The sequence below is a fragment of the Elephas maximus genome, chromosome 1 (genome assembly GCF_024166365.1).
Source record: "Elephas maximus indicus isolate mEleMax1 chromosome 1, mEleMax1 primary haplotype, whole genome shotgun sequence".
Taxonomy (NCBI): Eukaryota; Metazoa; Chordata; class Mammalia; order Proboscidea; family Elephantidae; genus Elephas; species Elephas maximus.
Window position 1 is genome coordinate 49,668,463 of NC_064819.1, and position 27,436 is coordinate 49,695,898.

Sequence of the window (27,436 nt, forward strand, 5' to 3'; positions counted from 1 at the left end):
CCGGCCCACGGGCGAGACTTCCGGTCGGGCTGGCTTCCTGGAGTCCGTCCTTCCTATGTGGGCGGGGCTTCCGGTTGGGGAGGTTCGGGGTACTCGGGCGGTGGGTCCCGGTTGCTCACAGCACGTGGCGTGCGGCTTTGGCGTAGGGACTTCTGGAAGGCGTGAGAGGCGATAATCCGCGGAGAGGTCGTTGACTCGGCAGCCGGTGATGCGGTTCCTCTTCTAGCCTAGGCCGAGCGGCTTCCGGTGTTGCTGGGCGCTCGCCGCGTTTCCGTCATGGACTACCGGCGGCTGTTGATGAGCCGGGTGGTCCCGGGGCAGTTCGACGATGCGGAGTCCTCTGACAGGTGGACACATTGGCTTTGTTCAGATTTTGCTCTCTCCTCTTTCGCCCCTTGACGGGAGTTGACTTTTTTTCTGTGTGTTAGGGGGAGACTCAAGGCCAGGTATTCCGTCCCTGTTTATGGCGGGTTTAATGAAAGCCACTTGCTAAGTGGGTCTAGGGTTCCCAGGCTGGTAAGCGTCGCTGAGAGGCAGAGTTGAGGATAGAGGATGGCAAACCGGCTTTTGTGCTCTAACTACATTCAGCGTCCAAAAGATACTGATTGAACACCTGCTTTGTACCAGGGCCTGTCCTGGACGCTGAGGATAGTGACGAACAAGAAAATCAAGTCCTCACCGTCGTGGTACTTTACCTCCTACTTGGGGGCAGGGGATGAAATGTGGGGAGAGGCGAGTACATAGAGATTTTACAAAAGCAGATTATGGTGTACCCTGTGTGGATAATTCACATAGGCTGTTACAGTAAATTATGGCTGAATGGTCAAAGGAGGAGTAAGTACGAATCTCAGTGACAAAAAGGAGTTAGCCATGAGAAGAGCAGGGTGCACAGCATTTCAGGCAGAAGAGACAGCAAGTGCAAAGGCCCAGCTATGAGATCCCCCTTATTGTTAAATGATTATCAAGAAGCCAGAGTGGTGAGGAGTCCCTGCGTGGTGCAAAGGTTAATGCACTTGGCTGCTGGCTGAAAGGTTGGAGGTTTGAGTCCACCTAGAGGCACCTCAGAAGAAAGGCCTGGTGATCTACGTTGGAAAAATCAGCCATGGAAAACCCTATTCCTCTGAAACTTACCCTGAGATAACCTTTAATCCAAAAAATTATCCCCTGAAGTCTTAAAACCAAATTATACTCTTTAAGGACTATCTGTATGGGATCAAATTGACAACAGTAACTTGAAAGATTAGATAGGACCCTTAGAGGGCAGTAAGTTTGTGTTAATGTGGGAGGAACAGCTCAGAAAAGGAGGGTGAAAATGATTGCACAACTCAAAGAATGTAATGGATGTCATTGAATTGTACCTGTAGAAACAGATTGGTGTATCTTGCTGAGTATATTCTCATTAGGAACAACAACAACAAAATAAAGTTAAAACAAACACTGTGGGGCAGTTCTGCTCTTTCTCATGGGGTTGCTATCAGTTGGAATCAATGGCACCCAACAACCTAACATTCTTTTTTGTTAACTTATATAGTGACTGAAAAGAGACCAATTCAAAGATGATAAAGTAATCTGGTTCAAAGATGATGTTAGCTAGGGCCACAGGGATATGTTTTGGAGGTAGAGGTGACAGGGTTTGGCAGTAGATTGAATATGAGGTACTTAAAAACAAAATGAAACATTTTATGGAGTTATTTTGGAATTAAAAAAATGATTTTTGCTTCATTTATTCATAAAAATTCGTTATGTGTAGATTTTATTAATCCACTGGGAACCTTTTTTCAGTAAATATATGTCAAATGCTTTTTATGTATCTTATCTAAGTGTTGTCATATCTAGTGTTGTTAGTTGCCATTGAGTTGATTCTGACTCATGGTGACCCCATGTGTTACAGAGTAAAACTGCTTCATAGGGTTTTCTTGTCTGTAATGTTAATGGAAGCAGATCACCAGGCCTTTTCTTCCGTAGTACTGCCGAGTGAGTTTGAACTGCCAATTTTTAGGTTCACAGTGGCGCACAGGGATAAATTGGTAAACAAGACTATCCTGGTCAACACAGAACTTAATGCAGCAGGGAAGCATATTAAAATTAGACAAATTAGTTTGCTAGAATCGTGTGAGTACTACAAAGGAGAAATGGGTGAAGACTAGGGAAGACTTCCCAGAGCAAGTAAGCCAACACTGGAAGATTGAGTACGGTTTAGCCAGGAAAATGGAAGGGGCATTCCAGATTTAGTTTACAGTCATGGACAGAAGTCCTTAGGGAAGAAGGGAAATGGGCAGAAGCAGCACAGCCAGTGTGGCTGGTGAGTAGTTGATGGTAATCAGAGTTCACTGGTTTACCATTCATACTGAATGTCGTGAGGGTAAACCCGTGGCCCTCTACCAGGATGATTTGCCCTGAGGGGACTTTTAGCAATCTGGAGGTATTTTTGGTTGTCACAACTGGCTACTGGTGTCTGGCAGGGAGAGGCCAGGGATGCTGCTAAACACCCTAAAATGCACAAGATAACCTGCCACAAAGAATTATCTGGCCAAGGTTGAGAAGCTCTGGTACAAATGAAGCTATCAGTTTAATATGTCATTCTAGGTTATTGGCAATTTATTCCTAAATTTTATCAGAAAGACCCTCCCCCGCCCCACCTTAAAACAGCTCTGTGAATGATTTTCCTAGAGTTGAGTTCTAGTGTACAAAATCAGTCAATATACTTATCAGAGAAAATAAAAATATAAATTCTAACTTCACTGAAGCAGAAGTGGATTTAACACTTGATGTACTCCTTCCCTAGTAGGACTTGGGTGTGGAGAATAAGCAGACAACTGTAACAGAACTATAAAAAAACAGGAGAGTTTGGTATAAAGGAGGTGGGGCTTATTGGGAGACAATGTTGTAAGGAGACCTTGTAAATATCAGTATTGTATCATAAATAATTGTGTATGTGAGTTCAGTTATAGCATGTGTAAACATGCCAAAACATTGTTATTTCTAGTGAAAAAGAGGAAGATGGTGTTCCACTTGAAGACCTTCAAAATAAGGGTGAAGATGAGATAGAAGAGGAGGAGGAGGAGGAGGATTATGACGACGATGATGACTGGGACTGGAACGATAGAGTTGGGAAACTCACAAAGTGTTATGCGTCCAATAGAGGGAATAACCCACAGGTATTTTATAAACGGTCCTACACATCTTTAGCTTGTCTTATGTCTTTTTTTAAAAAGATTTTCTTCGAGGTCTTCTCATTCATTGATGTGGCTCTCAAGTGAGTAGCTGATTTTCCACAGATTGTATTGTCCTTTTTATTTTTTGTCCTTTCTGTATTTCTGATAGTTTCCTGATTGTGGATTCTTTACATAATTAATTTAAAAAGTTATTTAATGTATAATAAAATGAAGAGTTTAAAAATGTGTAGGAAAAGACACAGATAGGCAGTTTACTAAAAGTGGTTGAGAAACATGAAAAAATTTGAACCTCATTAGTTATTAAAGAACTGCAGATTGAATGTGTAGAGAAACCTTTGTTTTCCTATCTGTGAAACTGACAGTGACACAAAATATGTCAATTGATGATCAAGTAAATAAGTACAGTGTGATAAAAGGTTATAAACCCTTTGACTCAGCAGTTCTTCTATGGGGCAAACGGGTTAAATTTACTCTGAGACTGATCATTCATGCAGTGGGATATTACAGTTCTAAGACACGTTGCCATTGAAGACTTAATGACATGGACATATGTTCATGATCTGTCATCATCTACCATGCACAGAAGCCTCGTAACCAAACCATCTAGAGCCTGCTTCTCAAGCCAGAAGGACTAAGTGTGTCAGGGGTTTCAGAGCCAGAGGGTTGTTAGGGTGCATCTTCCTGGAGCATAAAGGTTACTCAAAGATATGGAGGGAAAAACACCAATATTTCCTTGATCTTAAAACAGCTTTATCAGGGACTAGAATGCATGAATTTTAAAAATAAAGTTCCAACTTGTGGTCTTGTTTTGGTAATCCCTCTGTTGATTTCTGATGAGACTGAGTAATTTCATAATAGAGTATAATCCCTTTAAAAAAAAAAAGCTAGAAAAATGACTAGAAGTATATATGTTTGTTAACTATTTGTGCGCTACAATTATAGACATTAAAAAAAATTTTTTTTGCTTGTGTTTTCTACCATGAACATATTTTAATTTTAGAATTATGTTAATAGTTAAATTTAATACAGATTTTTTTTTTTTTAAGTTCTGTACGAAAAAGAAAACTCAATCAGCCTCAAGAGTTCCATGCTGAGATAACAGGATTGAATCAATAGTTGTTTTAGGCCGTTTTTACTTAGGGGTTCTGATGTTGTCTCCACTTTCTTCTGTTTCTGCTGTTATTTTGGTTCATGTATAGCACCAGTGTAAGTGCTGAAGCCTTGCTCTTCCTCTTTCCTTTTCCCATGCTAGTCCACAGTAAAATTCTTAGAGCCAGTTTAATGTTGGTCTTAACTCTATTATATACTGGGGGGTGGGGGAAGTGTGGGTGAGGGGGGTGTAAATGAGTGTTCTTTGTTTTAAATCTATAAACGAGTCGAATCAGAAAAATGCATTTAATTTTAACTTGTTATTTATAATAATGAGGAGCACACTGTGGATAAGGAAAAAACCCCAGATTATGCACACTCTTTGTTCTAGCCAGTAACTTCAAACTATTTCAAATGCCTTTTTAAAAAAACCTTAAGCAACTTAGACTGACTCTTACCTTTCCTAGGGTACTCCAAAGTATTGATGCTTTAATAGCTAAATGTGGTTTTTATTTACAGCTGTTGCTTAGACTCTGTAACGATTTCTTTTAGGCAAATCGACAGACTTCTAACTACAGTTCTGCCAAAATGTCTACTCCAGCAGACAAGGTCTTACGAAAATTTGAGAATAAAATTAATCTGGGTGAGTTTATAAAATATGTTACCTTACAGGGCTATGAAAAAAATGTCATTATGTTAAGAAATGAACATATTTAAATGTTGCTGACTGAATAATCATGCTTAAGAGAAAATAAAAACTTTTAGGGATTTAGAAAAGTGGCTTCAGGGAAGGACTTTGGCTTATGCTTCTAGAGTTCTGTTTTCTCATTGTTGTAGGAGTGGGAAGTAAAGACACCCGTTCAGGTTATTGTCTGTTTTGTGTTAAATTCTGTAGTAGGATCACCTTAGAGTAGGATGTAGAAGATACTATAGTTATATTTTGTCTTACTAGAGACTGTATGTACGTGTGAGCTGTTAAATTAACGCATGTGAAGAATCAGAGTGTTGCTTCGAACGCCCATACCTTGAAAAACCCAAGGTCATCATTCTCTTCTTGTATATCTAGACTTCTCATCAGCCCAGCACAGTGATGCTTACATGCTATCAACAAATACTGAATTAATGAGTAGAGGTATTTTAGGTTCTTCATTGCCTATCATCAACCTATAATTTGAAATGACACTGCAATTGTTAGGATTAAGTTTGGAATTCAGGCAGTTATTATCTGTATTGGTTAATGTCCTTTTGTGTTACATATTGCTTATATTGTATTTTTTTTTTAATTTTTAGATAAACTAAATGTTACTGATTCTGTCATAAATAAAGTCACTGAAAAGTCTAGACAAAAGGAAGCAGATATGTAAGTAATATTTTAACTCCACAATGTGGCCCATAGGCAGTGATTCTAGGCAGATCAAGTAGTATCTTGGTCCTCATTATTTTGCAAGGATGTTAATTTGTATTCTTATGTCAATTCTTTCTTGTTTTTTAGCTTCAGTGTCTTTGCCTTTGTAAGTTGAAAGTATTAAATGAGTTTTCTTAAGAAATACACAGTAAGATTATTATGTTTTGAAATTCAAGAATGTGCTCTCATGAGGATAATAGTGTAGATTTCAGTTTAAACTAAAACGTTAGAATGTAAAAGTGCTCCGTTTTTGAGTTTATTAAAAACTGTCCCTCTTCACAAAATATATTTAAAAACTCAAGGGAAAACTGATGCTAAATAATGATATAACTGAGAACTGTTTCCATTTATGCTCCTGTTCTCAAAGCCAGTTGTTTAGATCTGGCTACCTTTGCTTATATGCTGATAACTCTTAAGGCATTAACACTGTATTATAGAAAATGTCCATTAAGATCGCATAACCAGCAGTTATGTGATTAATTTTCTTCTGATTTATTGCTGTCCAAGAGATGCCAGCTTTTAAAGAAACACCGTAGTAATTGGTACGTCACTGAAGTTTCTGTTTGAATTGTTTAGCTTAGTATACTAGATTGTCACCTGGTAAGTGAACTGAAGGAAATCACAGTCTGCATTTTAATGCTAAACTCAGATAACAATCAAAAAATAATTAAAAACTGTCTTTGAAGAAAATGTAAAGAAAAAGCGTTATGAATGACTGTATTTCTGTGCAGGTAGGAGATGATAATTAGAGATCTGACAGACAGTACGGGTGTGCTCCAGCATTGTTCACCTCATCCCAGCTGCTCTTTTAGTTAATGTTTCTGGAATATCATGTTTGCTAGACAGAAATTTCTTTTCCTCCTGCGAATACACCGCCAGGGAATTGAATTGTTTATTAAGGGAAAGGAAGGCGGTTTCGCTGAGTCAGGAAGTCTGTTATCAGACTATCTGCTTAGGGATTTTCATGGGTGATTTACATTTAGAAGCTTTGTGTTTTGACTTCTGTCACTGACTATTGAACGTGTCAACTATACTTCTTTGTTTTTCGGTTAGGTATCGCCTCAAAGATAAGGCAGACAGAGCAACTGTAGAACAGGTACAATTGAAATGTATTGCAAGCTCTTATTTAATTTAAACTAGCATTTCTTTTTCTCTTTAAATAGTTTGCTTTCATCCTTCTTGCCTAATACTATGTTAGCTGAAATTGCTCCTATATAAAATTACTTCTTTTTACAGTTTTGAGTTTATAGTTCTGCGTTTTGCTTTAATATGACTATTTGTAGATGAACTAGAGTCATGGTGCCCTGTGATCCTGTGAAACCACCATAGAATACTTTCTCAGGGGACCCAAAAGAGAGTGTCTGTCTAGGAATCTTATCTCTAAGTAAGGCCTGCAGGAATTTTGTGAGTTTTCCCAGAAGATAGAGTATGTGCCACATGGGAGGGGATTGGGGGGGGGGGGACGACAGAGGGACAAGGGGAGAGGTAAGGCCTTCACATTTCCAGTTAGAAATCTTTTTTTTTGTTAACAAGTTATGCTTGTTTTATTTCTATTCAAGAATTGGGGGAGATTGGCTCCTGATTATCCTACACAGAATCCCTACGTGGCACAAACAGTTAAACCCTGGGCTTTTTGAGGTTGGCAGTTTGAACCTACTGAGGCATCTTGAAAGACAGGCCTAGTGATCTGCTTCCGAAAGGTCACAGCTTGGAAAACTCAGTGGATCAGTTCTGCTCTGCACACATGGGGTCACCACGAGTGAGAATTGACGCCAACTAATAACAATTGCCTCACACGTCAAGGGTTATGACTGGATGTTACCATTGGTGGCCCAGATTTTTGATGTGAAGAAAATGGTAAAAAGGGTCAGAGCATTGCTGTTGCTACCTCCCTCCCCTCTCTCCTGCTTATACACATATGCACAAACATAATAGTAGCCTCTGCAGCCTGCAGATGCTTGGTTTAAGGCACAAGCACCCTTTCTATCATCCTCCTCCGTCCTCAAAAGGGTAGCCTCTATCCAGAACCCAGAGCCAGTTGTGCAAATGAAGAATTCCACCTTTAGTCAGGCAGGCACAGAGTATGGGGCCTGTGTCTCCATTGTGCTCTATTTATTCTGTGATTTTTTTATGACTAAAGAAGGCAGCCTTAATTTTTCAAAGACTCAGATAATTTAGGCAGGAAATCTTTTTTCTCTTTTGAAGTTTAATTTTGAAGGATGAAGTGCATATCCTGAGTTTTCAGCTGTCTTTTAAAATAAATGCTTTTCTATAAATGTATCTACTTATTATATTTCTCTCTGTCCCGCTTTAATTTTAAGCCATTATGGTATGTTGTTCCTTCCTATGGCCCTAACATACATAAGTACCAGCTTTGCAGAAGAGCAGGTCTCTACCCAGATCCTGTACCCAGCTAGCTTACTTCCCCCTGTACCTGTCCAGTGGAGAAGGGATGGTGATGATCGTCTATTCAGTCACTGCCCCTTTATTCCTCTCTAGTTGCGATGCTTGTAGTTTGGTTTTCAGTCTGCACTCTTCCAAAGTTGTAGGGTTATATTAATTTTAGATTTCTGATATGATCACAGCCGCGTCCTCGAAGGATAGACCATAAAGCATAAGTTTTGGCTGGTTTACACTTTTCTCCCTCCCTGGGCTGAGCCACGTGGAGCTACTGCTGGTGTCTGTTAGAATTGCAAGCCCGAGGGTCAGGGATGGACAAGATCAGGCTTTAAATACATTGTGTTCTGTTTCTTAAAAAAGGACTTTGGATCATTTTTATTCAAGGTTGACGGCTCTGGCTTTGAAGAACCTTACCGACACTTAATCATCTATAGCAAGGGTCAGCCACCTTTTTCTATAAAGTCCAAATAGTAAATATCTTATACTTTGTGGGCCACATACAGTCTCTATCACATGTTCTTCTTTTTCTCTTTTACAACCTTTTAAAAATGTAAAAGCCATTTTTTTGTACAGAAACAGGCTGTGGCCTGGCTTTGGCCCACAAGCTGTAGCGTGCTGACCCCAGTTCAGAGCTGCCTGTCCACTATGGCAGCCACTGGCCGTGTGTGGCTATTGGGCACCTGGAATGTGGCAAGTTCAAATTGAGATGTGCTATAAATGTAAAATACACATTGGACTCTGTAGACAGTATAAAAAGCAGAACGTAAAGTGTCTCGTTAATAACTGTTTACATTGATTACACATTGAAGTGGTAATTTTTTAGATACATTGGGTTAAGTAAAATATACTAAAATTAATTTCACGTGTTTCTTTTTACTTTTTTCATGCTGTGACTAGAAAGTTTAAAATGACTTATGTGGCTTACATTGTATATATTTTATTAGCTAATGCTGGTGTAGAGTTGATTTCTGCCTCTCTTGGACTTGGTAGCTTTTGGTTTCCATGGCTGAATGAGCTCATTGGTTTGTCATCTCTGGTTCCTTTGACCTTCACCTACATTTTATTTGTTAAAAGTTGGAGTGAGTAATAGCACACCATCAGAGTGACTCTTACTGAGCCAGGCGGATAGTGCAGTGCCCCTAAGCTCACAGTTGACTAATTGTCAGATGCTTTCTTAAGAAATAATTTGGTCCTGTCTTTCTGACCTTTTTATTGTACACATTTTTTTTTCTAGGTGCTGGACCCCAGAACGCGAATGATTTTATTCAAGATGTTGACTAGAGGCATCATATCAGAGATAAATGGCTGTATCAGCACAGGAAAAGAAGTGAGCTTTTCTTTGGATGACTGAATGTTTCCATGTTAGTTTTCTCAATTCACATCCCAAGCGGAACTAAGGCACTTAGTAGTGAGTTGTGCCTTTAAGAAAAAAAGGGTGCAAAGGACTTAATTTGGGTCTGGACGGTTTAATACTGTGTTTCTGCAAATAGTATTATTAGTATTTGTGGCTAGGTAGAAAGTTTTGCACCGTTACAATATTGAATCATTGAGTCTGACTGGTTGTGCCCAATACTTAGTTTAGATGATCAGATTACTGTAAGCCTGAGTCCTAATCAGAAAGTTACTAATGGAAGCAGCGGGCTTATTGTCTCATTTCTAAGAGTCAATGAGTGTCATTCCCATCTTTTTCCTTGTATGTGGGTATGGAGAAAGACAGCCGTGGTGTTTTTTAATTAGCAACTAATCCTATGGGAAGCAATTCTCAATAAAATTCAATTTATAAATCACTAGATGTAAGGCAACAGCACTGGGTGTTTTTTTAGATGTAAGGAGCCCTGGTGGTGCAGTGGTTAAAGCAATGGACTGCTAACCGAAAGGTCAGTGGTGCGAAACCACGAGTGGCTCCTGGTGAGAAAGATGTGGCAGTCTGCTTTTATGGAAATTACAGCCTTGGAAACCCTATGGGGTTGCCATGAGACTGAATCAACCTGACGGCGGTGGCTTTTAGTGGGTAGATGTAAGAATGTCTTCAAACATTCTCCATATATTTCAGCTATAAAAAAGGGATGAAACCTCTTCTCACACATAAATTTAAATTAGATTTTGTTATATATATAAATTGGTGATATCTTTGTTATATCTTTTGGTATGGTGTTCATATTTTAATTGTCTTTAAAAGATAACAGCATTCCTTATGTTCTTTCGGTAGCTATTAAGCTAGTACATAGGAATGGGGATGGCTGCAAAGCACTTTTTTTCTTTTAAGGAAAAGTGAGGCAGAGGAGGAAGGTGATGATTTTAAAGGTTTAGAGCAGACTAAGGTAGTAGAACTTGGATTAGAATTCCTGAATCTCTAGAGCCTTTTCCCACTAATGCAGTTCAAGGAGAGACCAGTGTACCGTGTCTGTGCCAGCACCGGGAGGCACTGGAAGGGACATAGATAGGAAGTTTGTAATCTTAAAAATAAGTAGTTGCAGAAAACAGACAGATGAAACTATTGCTTTAAGTGTCAGATATGTGGTCAAATTTTAATGAGACTGATTTATGATATACCTATTAACACTTTATTATATTTTCATAGAGGCAGTATGTGTAATGATTCATTTGGGATTTAGGGGCCAGGCAGCTCTGGGTTTGAATTTTAACTTTTCTGTTTTCTAATAGTGTGATTTTGGGTATGTCACTTAACTCATTCACTCTGCCTCAGTTTCCATTTTGTAAAATGAGGACATTAATAGTACGTATGCATTGAGTTATTATGATATTTAAATAACTGTGAGGTTCTTAGCATTGTATACGACACAGTATGTGATGAGAAGCGGCTAGCTGCCATTTTATTATTAGCCCTAGGATCTTGGCACTGACTTTTGAGGTTAGAATCAAATAGGTTAAAAGGTAAAATACTGTTTGTAGCTATTTAACACAAACTTAATTTTCTTTATTTTTGATTTTTAATAGGCTAATGTATACCATGCTAGCACAACAAATGGAGAGAACAGAGCAATCAAAATTTATAAAACTTCTATTTTGGTGTTCAAAGATCGGGATAAGTATGTTAGTGGGGAATTCAGGTGAGCTCAGATTTTTTTTCCAATTGGTCTAGTTTCTGTTGCCTAAAAAATTAAAACATAATAATGGAATGGTTGAAATAACAAATCTTTTTCTTGTCCAAGGTTTCGTCATGGCTATTGTAAAGGAAACCCCAGAAAAATGGTGAAAACTTGGGCAGAAAAAGAAATGAGGAACTTAATCAGGTGACCGTCTGGGCGTTTGGGTTTCTGTGCTGCGCCTGCACTTTGACATCGACTGTTTCCTACCTGCAGACCCCAAAGTGGTTCTGCCCCATTGCAGGACTTGGTAGGGCCATTCAGTTCCATTGGGTCTGCTGCAGTAAGCAAAAGAAGTACAATTCTGGGCACGTAGGACTTCCCTCGTCTTCTCCATTATGAGAAGCCATTACTGAAGAATTCTGCCGTGACTCACATTTATTCAGCAGGGCGAGCTCGTTTGAAGAGTCTTATAAACCATGTTATGACGTTTGGAGTTTTCACTGAGTAATAAGGAATAAGCAGCAAAGTAACATAGTTAGGGATGAGGATGTCTCACTTTTTAGTGGCTATTGGAGTTCTAGACAGATTTTGCCAGGTCCTAAACTTTTTATCAGTTTGTTTTTCTGATTTCAGCCCAGTTTTGCACGCATACTTATATTCTTTATTCCCACTGACTCCTTTGTTTGGGTAAAAACCTCATAACCTAGCTGAGATCAAGTTTCCTCAAAATTTTTGAAGGTTTTTTTTTTTTCCCCTTAAAATGTCTTTCAACTTTTTAAATGTTGTACACATGTGATTTACATTGAATACTTTAGTATTGATCATGTGTTACTTATTTTGAAGGTATTTCTGAAATCTTTTTGTGCTCAATTAGCTACTAGGTGTGAGTCCAACTATTTTTATTAAGTATTTTTCAGGCTGATCAACTCATAACTGCAGACATACCTATTGTATTTCATCGATACCATGATGCACCTTTTATCACAGTTTAACATCTCTGGAATTGGACTGGGTGTTACAGGCTAGGGGGTGAAATAGTTGAGTTGCCCATATTTTGTCATTCTTGGTGGTACAAAACGGCGCTCCTTAAGATCGCCGATGACTTAACGTTAACGAGATACGATAACGCAGTTGAGAGGCCTTGGTGCCATCTCCTAACAGCAGTGTCAGTCTTGCATAGTCTAGCTGTCGTAGTGTGTTTTAGATGGTGTGTCAGCTTCTTAGTTGTCCTTTCATCTTATAATATGACAGGCTAAACACAGCAGAGGTGCCATGCCCAGAACCTATAATGCTAAGAAGTCATGTTCTTCTCATGGGTTTCATTGGAAAAGACGACATGTAAGTAGATGGAGGACCTAAAAACTCTGTGTTTGGAAGTGTATTTTTAACTAAATGAGCAGATATATTAGTATTTCCCACTCAAATAGCTCCTTTCATCTTGGAATTTGTGTGTGTGTCTGTGAATTTTTCACACTTTCTCAGTGCGTAAATGTCGAGACTACCATTTTTAGTCTCAAAGTGCTTGAGAATAACAGAGTTAACCCTGTTTTTGGGGAATGGGTTATACAGTAAACTGGGAAAGTGCCTGTTTTTGATAGCCTTTTGGAATGGTGTATCTGCAGTGAGACAAATCGTCCCATGTGCAGTTCACCTGAGGAGATTGTAGAAGAGAAGTGTATGTAGCGACCCAACACAGAGCAGGAAAACTCATTCTGGGTCGCTTTATCTTAGTTGGTGTATTTTATTTTTATTTGAGGCCTGCGCCACTCTTGAAAAATGTCCAGTTATCAGAATCCAAGGCTCGGGAGTTGTACCTGCAGGTCATCCAATACATGAGAAGAATGTACCAGGATGCCCGGCTGGTCCACGCGGATCTCAGTGAATTTAACATGCTGTGAGTGTGTGCTGTCCCTCGGGAACTTCTAGTGGTCATTCCATGTTCTTTAGTAATATAGACAGGATCTCAATCCAAACGGTCATACTGCTTCTAAAGTTTTGACATTATAAGATGTGGTCTCTGCCTTCAGTGACCTAGCCACAGAATTGACCACTTTTGTCATTAACAGAGTTAATGGACTCGAAAGTTTCCGGAGTTTTCACCTCTTGCTAATCAGCGTAGCCTCTTATTATCACTTTGGCCATTTTGTGAATTATTTCCCTTGTTTTTAAGAATAAAAAAATTTTAACACAAAAAGTAGGAAAGTATTACCATTTCCCTGTGGTCCCCTCATCTCTGACCCCCCAGGTACCACAATGGAGAGGTGTACATCATTGATGTTTCACAGTCCGTGGAGCACGACCACCCACATGCCTTGGAATTCTTGAGAAAAGACTGTGCCAATGTCAATGGTGAGTGGAAACTGGAATTTTCTAACCACCTGTTGGCACATGTTGAGTCCGTACTCAGTTAAGCTGTTGGTGTAAAATCTTGGCACTGAATCAACAGGTGCCATGATACTTAAACTGTTTGCTGGGAGGTGGTATATTTTTATTTATTTCTCTTAAAGTAGTGCAATGATAACCTTTTCCATCATAAAGCTATTGTTAACATACTTCCTTCTGACAGAGTTTTTTTTGAAGCACAGTGTTGCTGTGATGACCGTGCGGGAGCTGTTTGAATTTATCACAGATCCATCAGTTACACATGAGAACATGGACGCTTATCTCTCAAAGGTTAGATGGGAAAGGCCAGCAAGGGAAAGAGCAGCAAATAGCAGTAGTCATTTCCATTTATGTGGCACTTCTGAGGAACGCAAATAATTTAGCATAAATTTTATTCATTTTAACAGCTTCGTAAGAACCTTTCCTTCTGATTTCACAGGTAGGGAATCAAAAATAATAGTAGAACAGCCTGTAGTAAAGCCAGGTTTCTTGACTTCAATCATCTGGCAAGGTTATATAAACTGTCAAAGTTTGTGAATGTTTGTTAAGAAACCTGCTAGCTTTTTGGTCATGAATTCCTTTCCCTTGTCTCTCAAAGACCTGTCTGCCTCATAGAATTGTGACCACATGACATTTTTGCCCTAGATAGGTTTTCCGGTTTTTTCATACCTTTTCGTATTCTTCCTTTCCCTGGAATGCCTTCCCATTTCCACCTTGTTCGGTTTTGCTCTGCTTGGTGAACTTTATAGCTCAGTTTAGAAAGCTTTCTTAAGAGGAAATAGGCAGAAATCATTGCTTTCAAATGTACATTTTCATATAATATAATTATAAAAAGAGGGGGCCCTGATGGCGCAGCGGTTAAAGCGCTTGGCTGCTAACCAAAAGGTTGGTGGTTTGAAACCATCAGCCACTCCATGGGAGAAAGACGTGGCAGTCTGCTTCTGTGAAGATATACAGCCTTGAAAACCCTATGAGGCAGTTTTGCTCTGTACTATAGGGTTGCTATGAGTCAGAATCAACTCGATGACACTAGATTTGTTTTTTGGATAATAAAAAATAAGGAGCTCTGGTGGTGCAATGGTTAAGCACTCAGGCGCTAACTGAAAACTTGATTGTTCAAATCTACCTAGTGGCTCCCAGGAGAAAAACCTGGCATTCTCCTCCTGTAAAGATCACAGACTAGAAAACTATGTTGGGCAGCTCTACTCCATCACATGGGATTGCTGTGAGTCCAGAATCTACTCAGTGGCCCTTAACAACAACAGAATAGAAACAGTCCCACTGTATTACTTCTTGTCATAACAAGTTCTTTTTTAATTTTCTTACTCTCTACTAGACTAAACTGTGAAAGGACAGGAGCCTTATTTATTTTTGTGTTACTAGTGCTTAATCAGTTCCTGCTACATGAGCTAATTGGTATCACATCGTTTTTATTCCTCAGCCCTTTAATTTAGCACTAATTTTGGTGTCTAAATGTAAAAATAAAACAAAAATCCTAGTACCACTGTTCTTTCCTCTATGTATTTTAAGTAGAGTAGAGAGCAAGTCTTCAGTTTCCAGTAACTACAAGCCGAAAGAACACTTTGGTGTCTTTGTCAACCTCTTAGTTTCAGTCATTCTGTGCACAGAGAACTTTCTTTGGTTGTTTATACAGCAGTAGCCCTAAAGCCACATAACCCTAATAGACATATACTCAAGAAATGGTTCTTTCATTCTCTGGGTCTTGGTTTTCCTTTGTAAATATTTTTTCTGATCTTTTAAAAATTAGTAAACATAATATGACTTTGTTGAGATAGGGATGCCCCTAGGCTAACAAAGAGGAGTTAAATTTACCCTGTTACTTTTGGGTTGATTACAACCTTACTGTTGAGGTCAGTGGTAGAGTGCTAACCTGTCCCACTAGGGGTCACTAAGTCCTTTCTTTTAGAATTGTAAATAGGTAATACTGAAAAAGATTAGAATAGGTTTATACTAAAACTGGAGAAAATATCTGCAAGTTGAATGTAAGGGAAAGTGATTTTTGTTTTCTTCCAAGGCCATGGAAATAGCATCTCAAAGGACCAGCGAAGAAAGGTCCAGCCAAGACCACGTGGATGAAGAAGTAAGGTTTATTGTCTGTTCACATCCTTGGGAAACGCTTGTATTTTTTTGTGTGTGTGTGTGCTTTAGGTGGAAGTCTATAGTTCAAGTTAATTTCTCATTCAAAAATGTATGCACATATTGTTTGGTGTCACCACAGTGTGACAGCACCCTCCCCCTTTCTACCCTAGGAGGCCTTTTTTATATTGCTTTAGGCATAAACTTGATCTTAATAGATTAGTGATTTTTGTTGTTTTTATGTTTAATGTGAAAACAATGATCTAATGATGTTTCCATGCCAAAGCATGAGGCATTATGTAGTATACCAGTTCTGACAGCTCTGTTACAGCATCGATAAATGATAATTGGTGGCACAATACATGCTTTTTCAAAACTGCTATACAACAGAAATATTGTGAAATCAAATACGTATTGCTAAGGGAGTTGGGGTCAGTCTTATAAGGCTAGATGGCAAACTTTACATGTTACCAAGATAATAAGAAATTGCTAAATATTCCCCCTGACCTCCTGTATTCAAATTATCAGTCTCAGGTAATAGGATCCGAGATACATCAAATAAAGGTATTTACAGAAGTTTAATAATGTTTTAGCCCGAACAGAGACAGCAAGAAGGAGAAATTAGGGAAATCATTCTTACTCTGAATTTAATTTTTGACTGTTGGTTCTTACTTACAAGCATTTCAGAGACTTAAATAATAGTTAAACTCCTAGTTAAAATAAAATGCATTTAGTAGCAGCCTCTGCGACCCTCCAGTTAGGCCAGATAACGTTTAATTAAAGCAACAAGTTATCCCAGTTCTGTGAGAAAAATCTCTTCCTGTTAGTTCCACAGAGATATTTTGAACCATTCAGCAAGGAAGAAACTTGGATAATTATCTCAAGAAAATGCTACCTCATCTGAAATAGGAAGTTCAAAGTAGTTTAAGACATCTTATCTTTGGGTCAAAAAAAAAAAGATGTTTTATTCAAATTATACCAATCCTTAGGTAGATGGTTAAAAAGAGAGGATTTTTACAAGTGGATTATTTATTCTGAAGTTAGTAAGGTTAACAGCCTTTTCTCAATTTCAGGAATATTTACTGGTAAAATTAAATTCATTTGTTTTTTAATAAGAGATAAGTAGTGGTTTTAAAGTGATGATAATATTTCCTTGAGACTTAATATGTTACACAGTTTAACTGAGCTAAGTTGTATAATTTATGTTTCATTGCATCATTCCACTCAGTAACCTATTAGCCCAAGATGGAGAAAAGTTTTTTTAAAAGCCTATTGGAACATAAGAATCTCTGAGTGGAACAAACAGTTAAGCACTGGGCTTAACCGTAAGGTTGGTGGTTCTAACCCACCTATAGGCGCCTTGAAAGAAAGGCCTGGCGATCTGCTTGCAAAAGGTCACAGCCACGAAAACCTTTGTTTTTCTATCAAGATACATGATTCTAGAAGGAAAAGTCTGCTTTTAATTTGCAAATGTGAATTTTTTAATGATTTAAATGTTGATTTCAGTAGCATTGTAAATTTTTGAATATTTATGCTTTGGTGAAAAATAAAACTATTTTAGTCTGGGGAGCCATAGCATATTTTTTTGTGAAGGACCCACAGTAGGCTTTTTTTTTCTCCTCACAACTGTTAGTATGCTGGAGAAATATGAGCTGCCCTGTATTCATCAGAGGCTCTCAGCCTCTTTCCTCTGGCAGCGTGCTAGATGGTATTCCCCTACAAGGAGAACACCCTCCTACCTTGCTGTCTGCAGCTCCAGCGCTTTCTCTACTACTCAGAAAAGCTTTTTGGAATGCAAAGGAGGAGAGAGAGAAGTGTTATTCTAAGGATAACTTGGAATCAGCAATATAATTTTTTTTTCTGTAAGATAAGTCATCCACAAAATGTAGTGCTTTATTGTCAGGTACAGATTACTTCTGGCATATGTGCATAGTAGTCACGCCCTGCTGTGTGCAGACAAGATGGCTGAACAGCAGCGTGGTAGATGATGGTGATAGGTTACCAGGTGGGCTGAGGTGCGGAGTGAATGTGAGAAGTATGTGGACAACAATCGCAGTCTTGCTTTTCCTCTGTATCATGGTTAGGTGTTTAAGCGAGCATATATTCCTAGAACCTTGAATGAAGTGAAAAATTATGAGAGGGATCTGGATATAATGATGAAGTTGAAGGAAGAGGACATGGCCATGAATGCCCAACAAGACAATGTGAGTATCTTGGTTTGCTTATAACAAGTTTACAAAAGAATGAGACCATCCCAAACCTGTTTGGGCCTTGTAAAGTCCTCTAAGCTTGAATCTTGGCTTCTGGTCTACTGAGATGGCTAGGTTCCCTGTGTTAACATGTGTTCTCTGTGCATCGGGTGTGAAGGGAATACGTTAGTATTTATGACACGGTGTGACACATTTGAATGAGTCCAAAAGACTACAATTACAGAAAAAGGAAGATTGTTATAGAAGTCTAGACTGTGAACAGTTATTATACTAGATGCATTTGTATACTTCAGAGGCTGCAGACTTTTTTGTTAAAAAAACTAGTTAAAGAGCCAGATAATAAATATTTAAGGCTTTGTAGGCCAAGGAGCAAAACTGAGGCTATTGTGTAGATGCTTATATAAAGAAAACAAATTTCTACAGAGTTTTTATTGGTGAAATTGAAAACGTTTTAATAATTGAGGACAACGTTTTGTAATGTCAGTCTTCTAATGAGAAGAATGGAATTGTTTGGGGGGGGAGTGGGGAAGAACATTTCAATTAATTGAGGTTCAGAGTTAGTGTCCACGATCATCAGATTGATTGCAGATGCCCTGTGAGAACCGTCCTTAGATCACCAAACCAAAAACCAAACTTGTTCCCGTCCAGTCAAATCCGACTCATAGGGACTGTATAGGACAGAGTAGAACTGCCCCATTGGATTTCCAAAGAGCAGCCGGTGGGTTCAAACTGTTAGTTTGCAGCCTGAGCTCCTCTTAGATCATAGGCAGGGCAGAAACAGATGGGGATTTGAATGTGGCCTGTGGCCGTAGCCCGCTGATCCCTGGTACACTTGGTGGACAAGAATAACACCAATATTATATACTTCCTTTGTTACCAGAGAAATTTGTCACTTTTTGTAACCCCAGAAGCGATCTTAAGATACTATATTAAGACATCTTAATATTATAACATGTATACTGTGTAGTTCTATATTGATTCTTGGTTTTTTTCTTTTTGGTTACAAGATTCTATACCAAACTGTAACAGGACTGAAGAAAGATTTGTCAGGAGTTCAGAAGGTAGGAAGAATGTGTGTCACTGTTCATTTATGTGAAAACTTCTAAAGGGTGTAAAACTTCATTAGTGCAAAGTATTACTAGAATTAAATTAACAGTAAGTATTTTATGTTAGTATTAAAAATAAGTACTTTTTGAAGTCTACAGACATTTTTAAAAAGGCAGCAAAACAACTCTTTTTGTGTTAATTCTTTCTAATCACAAGACTGAACCCAAACCAAACCCATCACCATTGAGTCGATTCCAACTCATAGTGACCCTAAAGGACAGGCCACGTAAGGTTTCCAAGGAGCGCCTGGTAGATTCAAACTGCTGATTCTAACCAAACCTTTTGGTTAACATCTGTAGCTCTTAACCTCTATACCACCAGGGTTTCCAGTCACAAAGACTGAAATGTGGAAATTTCTGATTTATCCGTTGTTGCAGGGGAGACATTTATCCTTTTTGTGTCCTGGTCTTCATTTGTGAAGTTATTAATGATAACCATGCCATGTGTTTCCTGATGTTTTTTACAACCAGCTTTTGAAAATGATGTGTGTGTAGCCTCACCCCAGTATGTCACTGGTTGAAGAGCAGTCTCCAGAGTTCAGTAGTCTTAGCGAGCTGCATCCCTCTAGGGTTGTTTTTTGTTATAACAATCTTGTTTCATGTTTTAAAAGGGTGAGTAATTCTAACTGAGCCAATAATAAAGGCTGGTATTCTTATAATTTTCTTATTTAAAGGCTTAAATAAAGGGTCGTATAGTTAGCGTTTTGAAAATCTGCTGTCTTCTCTGGGAAGAACTGAATTGGGGGATCCCAGTATTTTGCATCGCTGTAGCAGTCATTGTAGGGCGGTAGTGTTTTGAATTCCAGAGCATGAAGATTGTATTGCAGCTGTCTGGGAAATTTCTTTTTATATAATTGCTTTTTTTTTTATTGTGATAAATGCGTGACATAAAAACATTTGAACCATTTTTAAGTGTACAAGTCGTAGCATTAATTACATTCACAGTTTTGTGCAGCCGTTGCCACCACCTATTTCTAAAACTTTTTCGTCACCCCACACAGAAACTCTGTACCCACTCAGTAGTAAGTCTCCCTTCCCCCACCTCCGCCAGCCTCTGGTGACCTCTGTTCTACTTTCTGTCTGTCCGTATTTGCCTGTTCTAGATATTTCATATAAGTGGGATCGTACAGTGTTTGTCTTTATTTTTTATTCCTATCTATATTTCACATCCTTGTAAATCTCAACCTTTCTGACCTACCGAAAGAAGCAGAACTGTTTTGTGATTGAAATGGGTCACCTGAATAAAGCCCCAGTCCCCTTATTGGGGTGTATACTTGAACCTTACTATAATGGTTGCTTCTCAGCTTCCTCCCTGATGTTGATCCTGCTTTGGTGTTACCTTTCAAAGTATATCTGCAAGGCTAAAATCTGAATTCTGACGTTAACTCTTTCAATAATAATAAATGCCTGTTGGCTTAGAATAACTTAATTCTCATGGTATATAATTTTTCAAGGTCCCTGCACTCCTAGAAAATCAAGTGAAGGACACGACTTGTTCAGATTCAGAAGATGCCAGAAGCTCTGAGTGTTCTGATGCAGACTCTGAAGAGCAGGGAGACCATGCCCACTCCAAGACGCATACCGCTGACCCTGAACTTGATAAAAAGGTTAGCCTAGAATTTCAATTCCCTTTTTCTTCAACATGATAGTAAAGCCACTCTAATTTCTTTTTGCTCAGGAATCTAACTAGATTATGATGACCGAAAACATTATTTGTTTATAAGTACTCATGATCTTAGCTTTGGAGCACTGGTGGCACAATGGCTAAGAACTCGGTTGCCGACCAAAAGGTCAGCAGTTTGAATCCACTGGCTGCCCCTTGGAAACACTATGGAGCAGTTCTACTCTGTCCTCTAGGGTCACCGTGAGTGGGAATCAACTTGATGGCAATGGGTTTGGCTTTGGTTTAATCTCAGTTTTAAGGAGCCCTGGTGGCACAGCCGTTAAGCAGATGACCTCTAACTGAAAGGTTGGCGTTTGAACCCATCAGCAGCTCCATAGGAGAAAAATCTGGTGATGTGCTCCATAAAGATTACAGCCTCGGAAACCCTAGGAGCAGTTCTGCTCTGTCCTGCAGGATTGCTGTGAGTCCGAATCGACTTGATGGCACACAATAACAGCAAGACAATCTTAGTTTTAATTCATAAGTGTTAACTTAGCTTTAGGTGGTAACATTATGTTTTGGCAGATTTGGCTTCTGTTAGGAGCTCTTTTGGCACTGCACAGAGGTAAGACACTAACTTCAGTACATTGATTAAAAATGGTTATCGTTCACAAGAAGTAAAAGTGGTGTCAGAGTTGACTCATGGTGAACTGTTGAAGAACGGGTTATTCCTCCGTCTTAGTTTTATCCCTTAAACCTTATAAAGTTCGGATTCCAAGTTTGGATTCTAAGAGAGAGATTCACCTCGCTAGTACACTTTCTGTGTACTAGAAACATATTTTTTCTCCTTCCAACCTTTGTTTTTCTTAGAATTCTTGGAACTTGTAAGGAAAAGTAGCCACAAACCATTTAATAACATCCTCAGGGGTATTTCTTTTGGCTGTCTTCAAATTTCTATGAAGACAACTCAAAGACCGTTTTCACCCACCAAATCATAGTCATTTTCATGTTATACTCCACTTTTCCCCTTTTACATAGATGTTTTTATTTAGTCATAATAATAGTATATGAATACTCTGTTAATAATTTCTTTTTTTTACAGGAGAGGAAAAAGATGGTCAAGGAAGCCCAGAGAGAGAAAAGAAAAAACAAAATCCCTAAACACGTGAAAAAAAGAAAGGAGAAGACAGCCAAGATGAAGAAAGGCAAATAAAACCAGAACTGTATTGTATACAGCCATTTCCCAGCAGTTACTCGTCTTACGTGGACCTCTGAGCTGCATCTGGAAGACTGGTTATTGATTTTAACCAAATTGTCTCTGAAGACTGATTCAAGCATTTTTATGTAATTATGTAAAAAGCTTTAAGCTCTTTTGCCTAGGTCCCATCAGTGGCTCTGTCTGGTATTGATGGAGCATTTATTTAAGCTACTATTTTAATGAAGAACTTTATACATTTTTTATTTTTATATATTTTTTCTCCTACAAGTACGTCTTACGAAGCATCATAAACATTTAAATGTAGTGATCATCCATAAGGTTTATATAAGTGTAAAGGCACTTCGGACAAACTTAGGAAAATTGGTTTTGTTTTGTTTGTACGTGCCAAAGACCCATCTGAAATTCTCTGATTTTTAAGACTACGGTTTATATGACAGGGAGCTTCGCTTAGAGAAGAATTCCGTTGGCTGTAGATGGTCCCGTTTATGCAGCTCTGCTCTGTGTGCATTGATGACCATTTGTAATACACTTGCCCTTCATCTTAATATGCTTTTTTGAGCTAGGACTTCTCAGCTCATAAGCTGTTTCTCATTCCTGTGGTTTTTTAGAACTATTTGGCATGTTCATTGATTCATCACATATTTGAATGTTTTAAGTGCCGGGGATTCAACAGTGAAAAAAAAAAATACAAATCACTACCTTCAGGTGGCTTACATTTTAGTGAAGAGACACATATTTAGACGTAAATAAACAATGTGTCAGCAGGTGATAAATTCTGTGGAGAGAAATAATGCAGAGAAGAGAGAATGCCTGGGGAGATGAGGGTTTGCGAAGAGCCACACTGAGGTGCTGTTGGAGCAAATGCTTGAAGAACGTGAGCTATGTGCATTTTAGGAGGAAAGAGCATTCCAGGCTGAGTAAACAGCAAGTACAAAGGCCCTGAGGCAGCAGTGAGTCTGACATGTTCTAGAAATGGGACTTGAGCAACCTAATCCAGGGAAGAAGTAGGAGAAGAGATGGGATAGTGCAGGGCCTTCTGGTCTTTGAGTGAGCTGGGAAGGTGTTGAAGGGTTTGGAGCAGAGGAGTGATATGACCTGACTTCTGTCTGGCCTCTGGAGAACTGACTAGGAAGCAAGACTGGAAAACCAGTTAGGTGTTTGTGGTAATCCAATTGAGTGATGATGGTGGCCTGGTCTTGGATGCCAGCAGTGGCATTGGAAAGAAGGGGATGAATTTAGACACAACCCAAAGGTGGAGAATGTAGATAATGCTAAGGGAATCTGTGAGGATTGAGAAGAGAAAAGGGTGACTTCAAGGTTTGTGACCTAAGCAGCTGAAGGATGGGGTTGCAACTGTCATGGGAAGAAATGCAGCTGGGGCAGGTTTGGGGTAGGAAGGTGAGATAAAATATGGCAACTAAGCACAAATGTTAAAAGTTTTTTTTTCTACCATATACTTTATACTAGAAATAGTTATTTTAGCCATTGCATTCAGAAATGATTTCTATAAATAAGTCATTAGTTTCCACCTAAGCTGAAGTTTGGATATGCTTGAGAGTTGGTGGGCATTGGGAGGAATCAACTGAGCTTTTAAGATGATACGTCAGATTTCATTTTGTTTATATCCTTCTTCCTCCCCGACTTCAAAAAAGGTAAAGTAAGAAATGTAATTTCAATGAAGATTAAAGTAGCCCCTTGAAAATATTTTGTAACTAACAAAAAGCAAAAATAGGCTTAGCAATTATGTAGAAATTAGGGATTTGGTATTTGTTTTGGTCTTACTGACATGGGATGGGTCAAGCTCCTCAGAACTACCTTTTGGTGAATCTAATGCAATTTCTAAGTTTGGAATCAGTTACACCTGGGCAAAATGAGCGTCACCTCGACCAGGGACAGTTCATTTTCTTACACTGCTACAGACACAGTGGCTTGTAAAGCATCGAGGTTTGGGGCTGTAGGATTTTAATCTGAGAATGTTCTGAGACTACTTACTGATGTGGCTGCTTTCCTATTTGGATCACTGTTTGGGGGAAGAAGCCCGTTAGGCAAGTGTGCAGGCTGCTTGCTGACCTTGGTTGCTAATTAAATTTGATCACTTGACATATTCGTGTTAATTGATTATTGGCTCCACAGTTATTTTCCATTAGGAGAGAGGAAGGTTTTGGTCTCTTGGCCCAAAGCCAGGGACATAATTTTGTCATTTGTAAATGTATCTGATTTTCTATCGTATTTTGTTAATTTTCCGATCCCTCCAAATAACATAGATGTTTCTAAAAGTTTCTTGAAGTTGACTGTAAGAAATCTGGATACTTCAGTTGGAAGCAGAAAATCACAGCTACTTCTGTGCTGCTGTAGTTCTTACTCTTCCTTTGATGAAGCGGTTTAGGGACAGAACTTTTGTCAGCTCAAGGAGAAGCCCAGAAGTTCCTTCCAGCATTTGAAGAGGCAGGACCTGTGGCAGCTTTTTGCCTAAGTCTGATCAAATATTCATCCATGGTTCATGACTGACATCAAGTTTTCTTCAGCTTTATATGTGACTGACTTTATGGAGCTGAACTCAAGATGTTGAAAAACTTTATATAAAGTTTGATACTAAGTTGTTTGAGAAGATACCTGCTTTTCATGAGTATTCTATTTAATTCAGTGCAAATAGATTGCCGATTCTTGGCAGTGGGGCTATCCTGCTTTGTGGCTGCGATTTCATTAACCTTTTGGCTTAGAAAATGAAAAACCAAAAAAAAAAAACCAAACCCAGTGCTGTCAATTCTATTCCGACTCATAGCAACCCTACGGAAAATGAAAGAAGAGATTAAACAAATGATTGTTTTAGAAGCTGGTGAAGGAACAGCTCAAATATCATGGGCTTTGAATTGATATTTCTAAATTTATTTTCAAAAGTTTGGCAACTGTTCAAATTTTCAGTTTGTCAACCAATAAAAAAGATCCACTGCTATCGAGTCAATTCCAACTCAGTGATCCTATAGGACAGTAGAACTGCCCCATAAACATAGGGTTACCAAGGCTGTAAATCTTTACGGAAGCAGATTGCCACGTCTTTCTTCCATCAGGTTCTAGTGTATGCAGTTAGAGAATTTGTCTCTTGAACAAATGCAGATAAAATTTTGAATTTTGTCAAATCTGATCCTTGTTTTAAAATATGTCACCTCAGTGAGACTGTCCTGACACTATTTGAAATTGTGGTCTGCTCCTTCCTTACCACCCCACACTCCTTATTACCTTCACTTTGCATTGTTTTTCTATAGCTCTTTTATCAAACTAAATTTACATATATATACATATATATCGTCTGTCTTATCCTCCAACTTCTGACTAGAATATAAGCTCCTTAAGGGCAGAGATTTCCAGCCTTGTTCAGTTGTGTATCCCAGCACCTACAATGGTACCTGAAACATGGTAAACACTTAATAAATATTTAATGAATTATATGTGTGCTTCCTAAAGATGACGCTGTTACATGAGTTGGACACAGTCATCTTGTTCATATACATGAAAATGGAGAGTTGATGTGGGCACTCAACCAACGGAACTGATGCATTTTAAACTAATAGAGTAAGCTAATTATTATTTTGAATTTGACCGTATGAGGCTATTTGGCTGAATATATCCAAAGTGCTAAGCCAAAACAGCAGACTGACGAGTCACTGAACCTTAAATCACCACAGTCAGTGTGTGAGGAGACGGGAGGCTTGTACTCACGTTTCTCCATTTCTTCCCAAGGGCTAGAGACTGAAATTTTAAAGATACCTTGATTTCAAGGGATGGTTCTTAGTTTAGACAAGACCTCTGCTTACTCGAAGCTGACAAGTTCCCACAGTGAAGCAGCATCACGATCCTTCCCTTGCACAGGCCATAGCCTATTACCCCAGCTCCAGGGGATTGGTATAATTTTCCATTGAATGATACCAATATTTGGCAGTAATGTTGGGTGGTCATCTCCTCCTGCCTCAGCATATAAACATTGTCAAGTCTTTCTCGAGGGGAACCTAGATCCTTCTCTTGGCTGTTGCAGGTAACCCAGCTGTGGGACTGTGTATAAGTCACTTTCCTTTTGGGGGAATTCCTCACGTGTGAATTGAGGGAATTGTACCAGATGGTTATAAAATTTCTTTTTTTTAATTCTGTAATTTTTGAAAGCCTATCAGATCAATTATTTAGAAAAGGCCCTTCAAACTGCAAGGAACCATGTTGGAACTAATTTCTTAAAAGGGTTTGCTTATTAAAAATATTGTACCAAAAACCCATTGCCAGTTGAGTCAGGAGAACTGCTCCACAGGGTTTCCAAAGCTGTAACCCACAGAAGCAGGCTGCCACATCTTTCTCCCACAGAGTAGCTGGTGGGTTTGAACTGCCCTTTCAGTTAGCAGCTGAGTGTTTAACCACTATGCCACAGCTCTTTAAAAATATTGTGAATGCTAATTAGATAGTAGATAAGAACTGCTTTAGGTGACGAGAAAACACAATATAGGCAAGGTCCGCACAACTGGACTAAACGAAAAGCAAAGAACTTTCCAGAATAAACTGAATGCTTCGAAGGCCAGCGTAGCAGGGGCAGGGGTCTGGGGACCATGGTTTCAGGGGACTTCTAAGTCAATTGGCATAATAAAATCTATTAAGAAAACATCCTGCATCCCACCTTGGAGAGAGGCGTCTGGGGTCTTAAACGCTAGCAAGTGGCCATCTAAGAGGCATTAATTGGTCTCAACTCACCTGGATCAAAGGAGAATGAAGAACACCAAGAACACAAGGTAATTATGAGCCCAAGAGACAGAAAGGGCCACATAAACCAGAGACTACATCAGCCTGAGACCAGAAGAGATAGATGGTACCTGGCTATAACCCATGACTGCCCTGACAGGGAACACAACAGAGAACCCCTGAGGGAGCAGGAGAGCAGTGGGATGCAGACCCCAAATTCTCATAAAAAGACCAGACTTAATGGTCTGAGACTAGAAGGACCCTGGTGGTCATGGTCCCCAGACCTTCTGTTGGCCCAGGACAGGAACCATTCCCAAAGCCAACTCTACAGACAGGGATTGGACTGGACAATGGGTTGGAGAGGGATGCTGGTGAGGAGTGAGCTGCTTGGATCAGGTGGACACTTGAGACTATATTGGCATCTCCTCCCTGGAGGGGAGATGAAAGGGTAGAGGGGGTTAGAAGCTGGCGAAATGGACACAAAAAGAGAGCGGAGGGAGGGAGCGAGTTGTCTCACTGGGGGGAGAGCAATTGGGACTATGTAGCAAGGTGTATATAAGTTTTTGTGTAAGAGACTGACTTGATTTGTAAACTTTTACTTAAAGGACAATAAAAAAAAAAGAAAAAAATTTTGTGAATGGATTTGAAGTGCCAGTTATTACACAAGCTGGGTAATAGGTACATGGGATTCATTATACTGTTCTATTTCTGTGTATAAACATTTCTACAAGAAAGTTTTTAAAAATAGCGTTATCTGCTAACAAGCGGCCATCTAAGATGCATCAGTTGGTCTCAACCCACCTGGATCAAAGGAGAATGAAGAACACCAAGGTCACACGATAACTAAGAGCCCAAGAGACAGAAAGGGCCACATGAACCAGAGACTTACATCATTCTGGGACCAGAAGAACTAGATGGTTTTCGGCCACAACCAATGACTGCCCTGACAGGGAGCACAACAGAGAACCCCTGAGGGAGCAGGA

The 27,436-nt window shown here is 39.1% G+C and overlaps 1 protein-coding gene across 1 annotated transcript; it reads left to right on the forward strand.

Moving 5' to 3' along the window:
* The first annotated feature begins 67 nt into the window (after positions 1–67).
* RIOK1 (RIO kinase 1) lies at positions 68–27,046 on the forward strand. Its single transcript, XM_049883139.1, has 17 exons — positions 68–347; positions 2,987–3,158; positions 4,818–4,908; positions 5,556–5,625; positions 6,724–6,766; positions 9,305–9,397; positions 11,029–11,141; positions 11,244–11,324; positions 12,372–12,458; positions 12,877–13,014; positions 13,366–13,469; positions 13,687–13,793; positions 15,538–15,603; positions 17,684–17,803; positions 18,817–18,870; positions 20,370–20,522; positions 21,621–27,046. Exons 1-17 carry the CDS (start codon positions 277–279, stop codon positions 21,729–21,731), a joined length of 1,674 nt encoding a protein of 557 aa, XP_049739096.1. The 5' UTR covers positions 68–276; the 3' UTR covers positions 21,732–27,046.
* Positions 27,047–27,436: the final 390 nt, after the last annotated feature.

Coding starts and splice junctions, on each gene's coding strand:
- RIOK1 (XM_049883139.1), top strand. CDS start 277: ATGGACTACCGGCGGCTGTTGATGAGCCGGGTGGTCCCGGGGCAGTTC. Junction 12,459..12,876: donor TTCATTGGAAAAGACGACAT/GTAAGTAGATGG, acceptor TTTTTATTTGAG/GCCTGCGCCACTCTTGAAAA. Junction 15,604..17,683: donor AAGACCACGTGGATGAAGAA/GTAAGGTTTATT, acceptor TATCATGGTTAG/GTGTTTAAGCGAGCATATAT.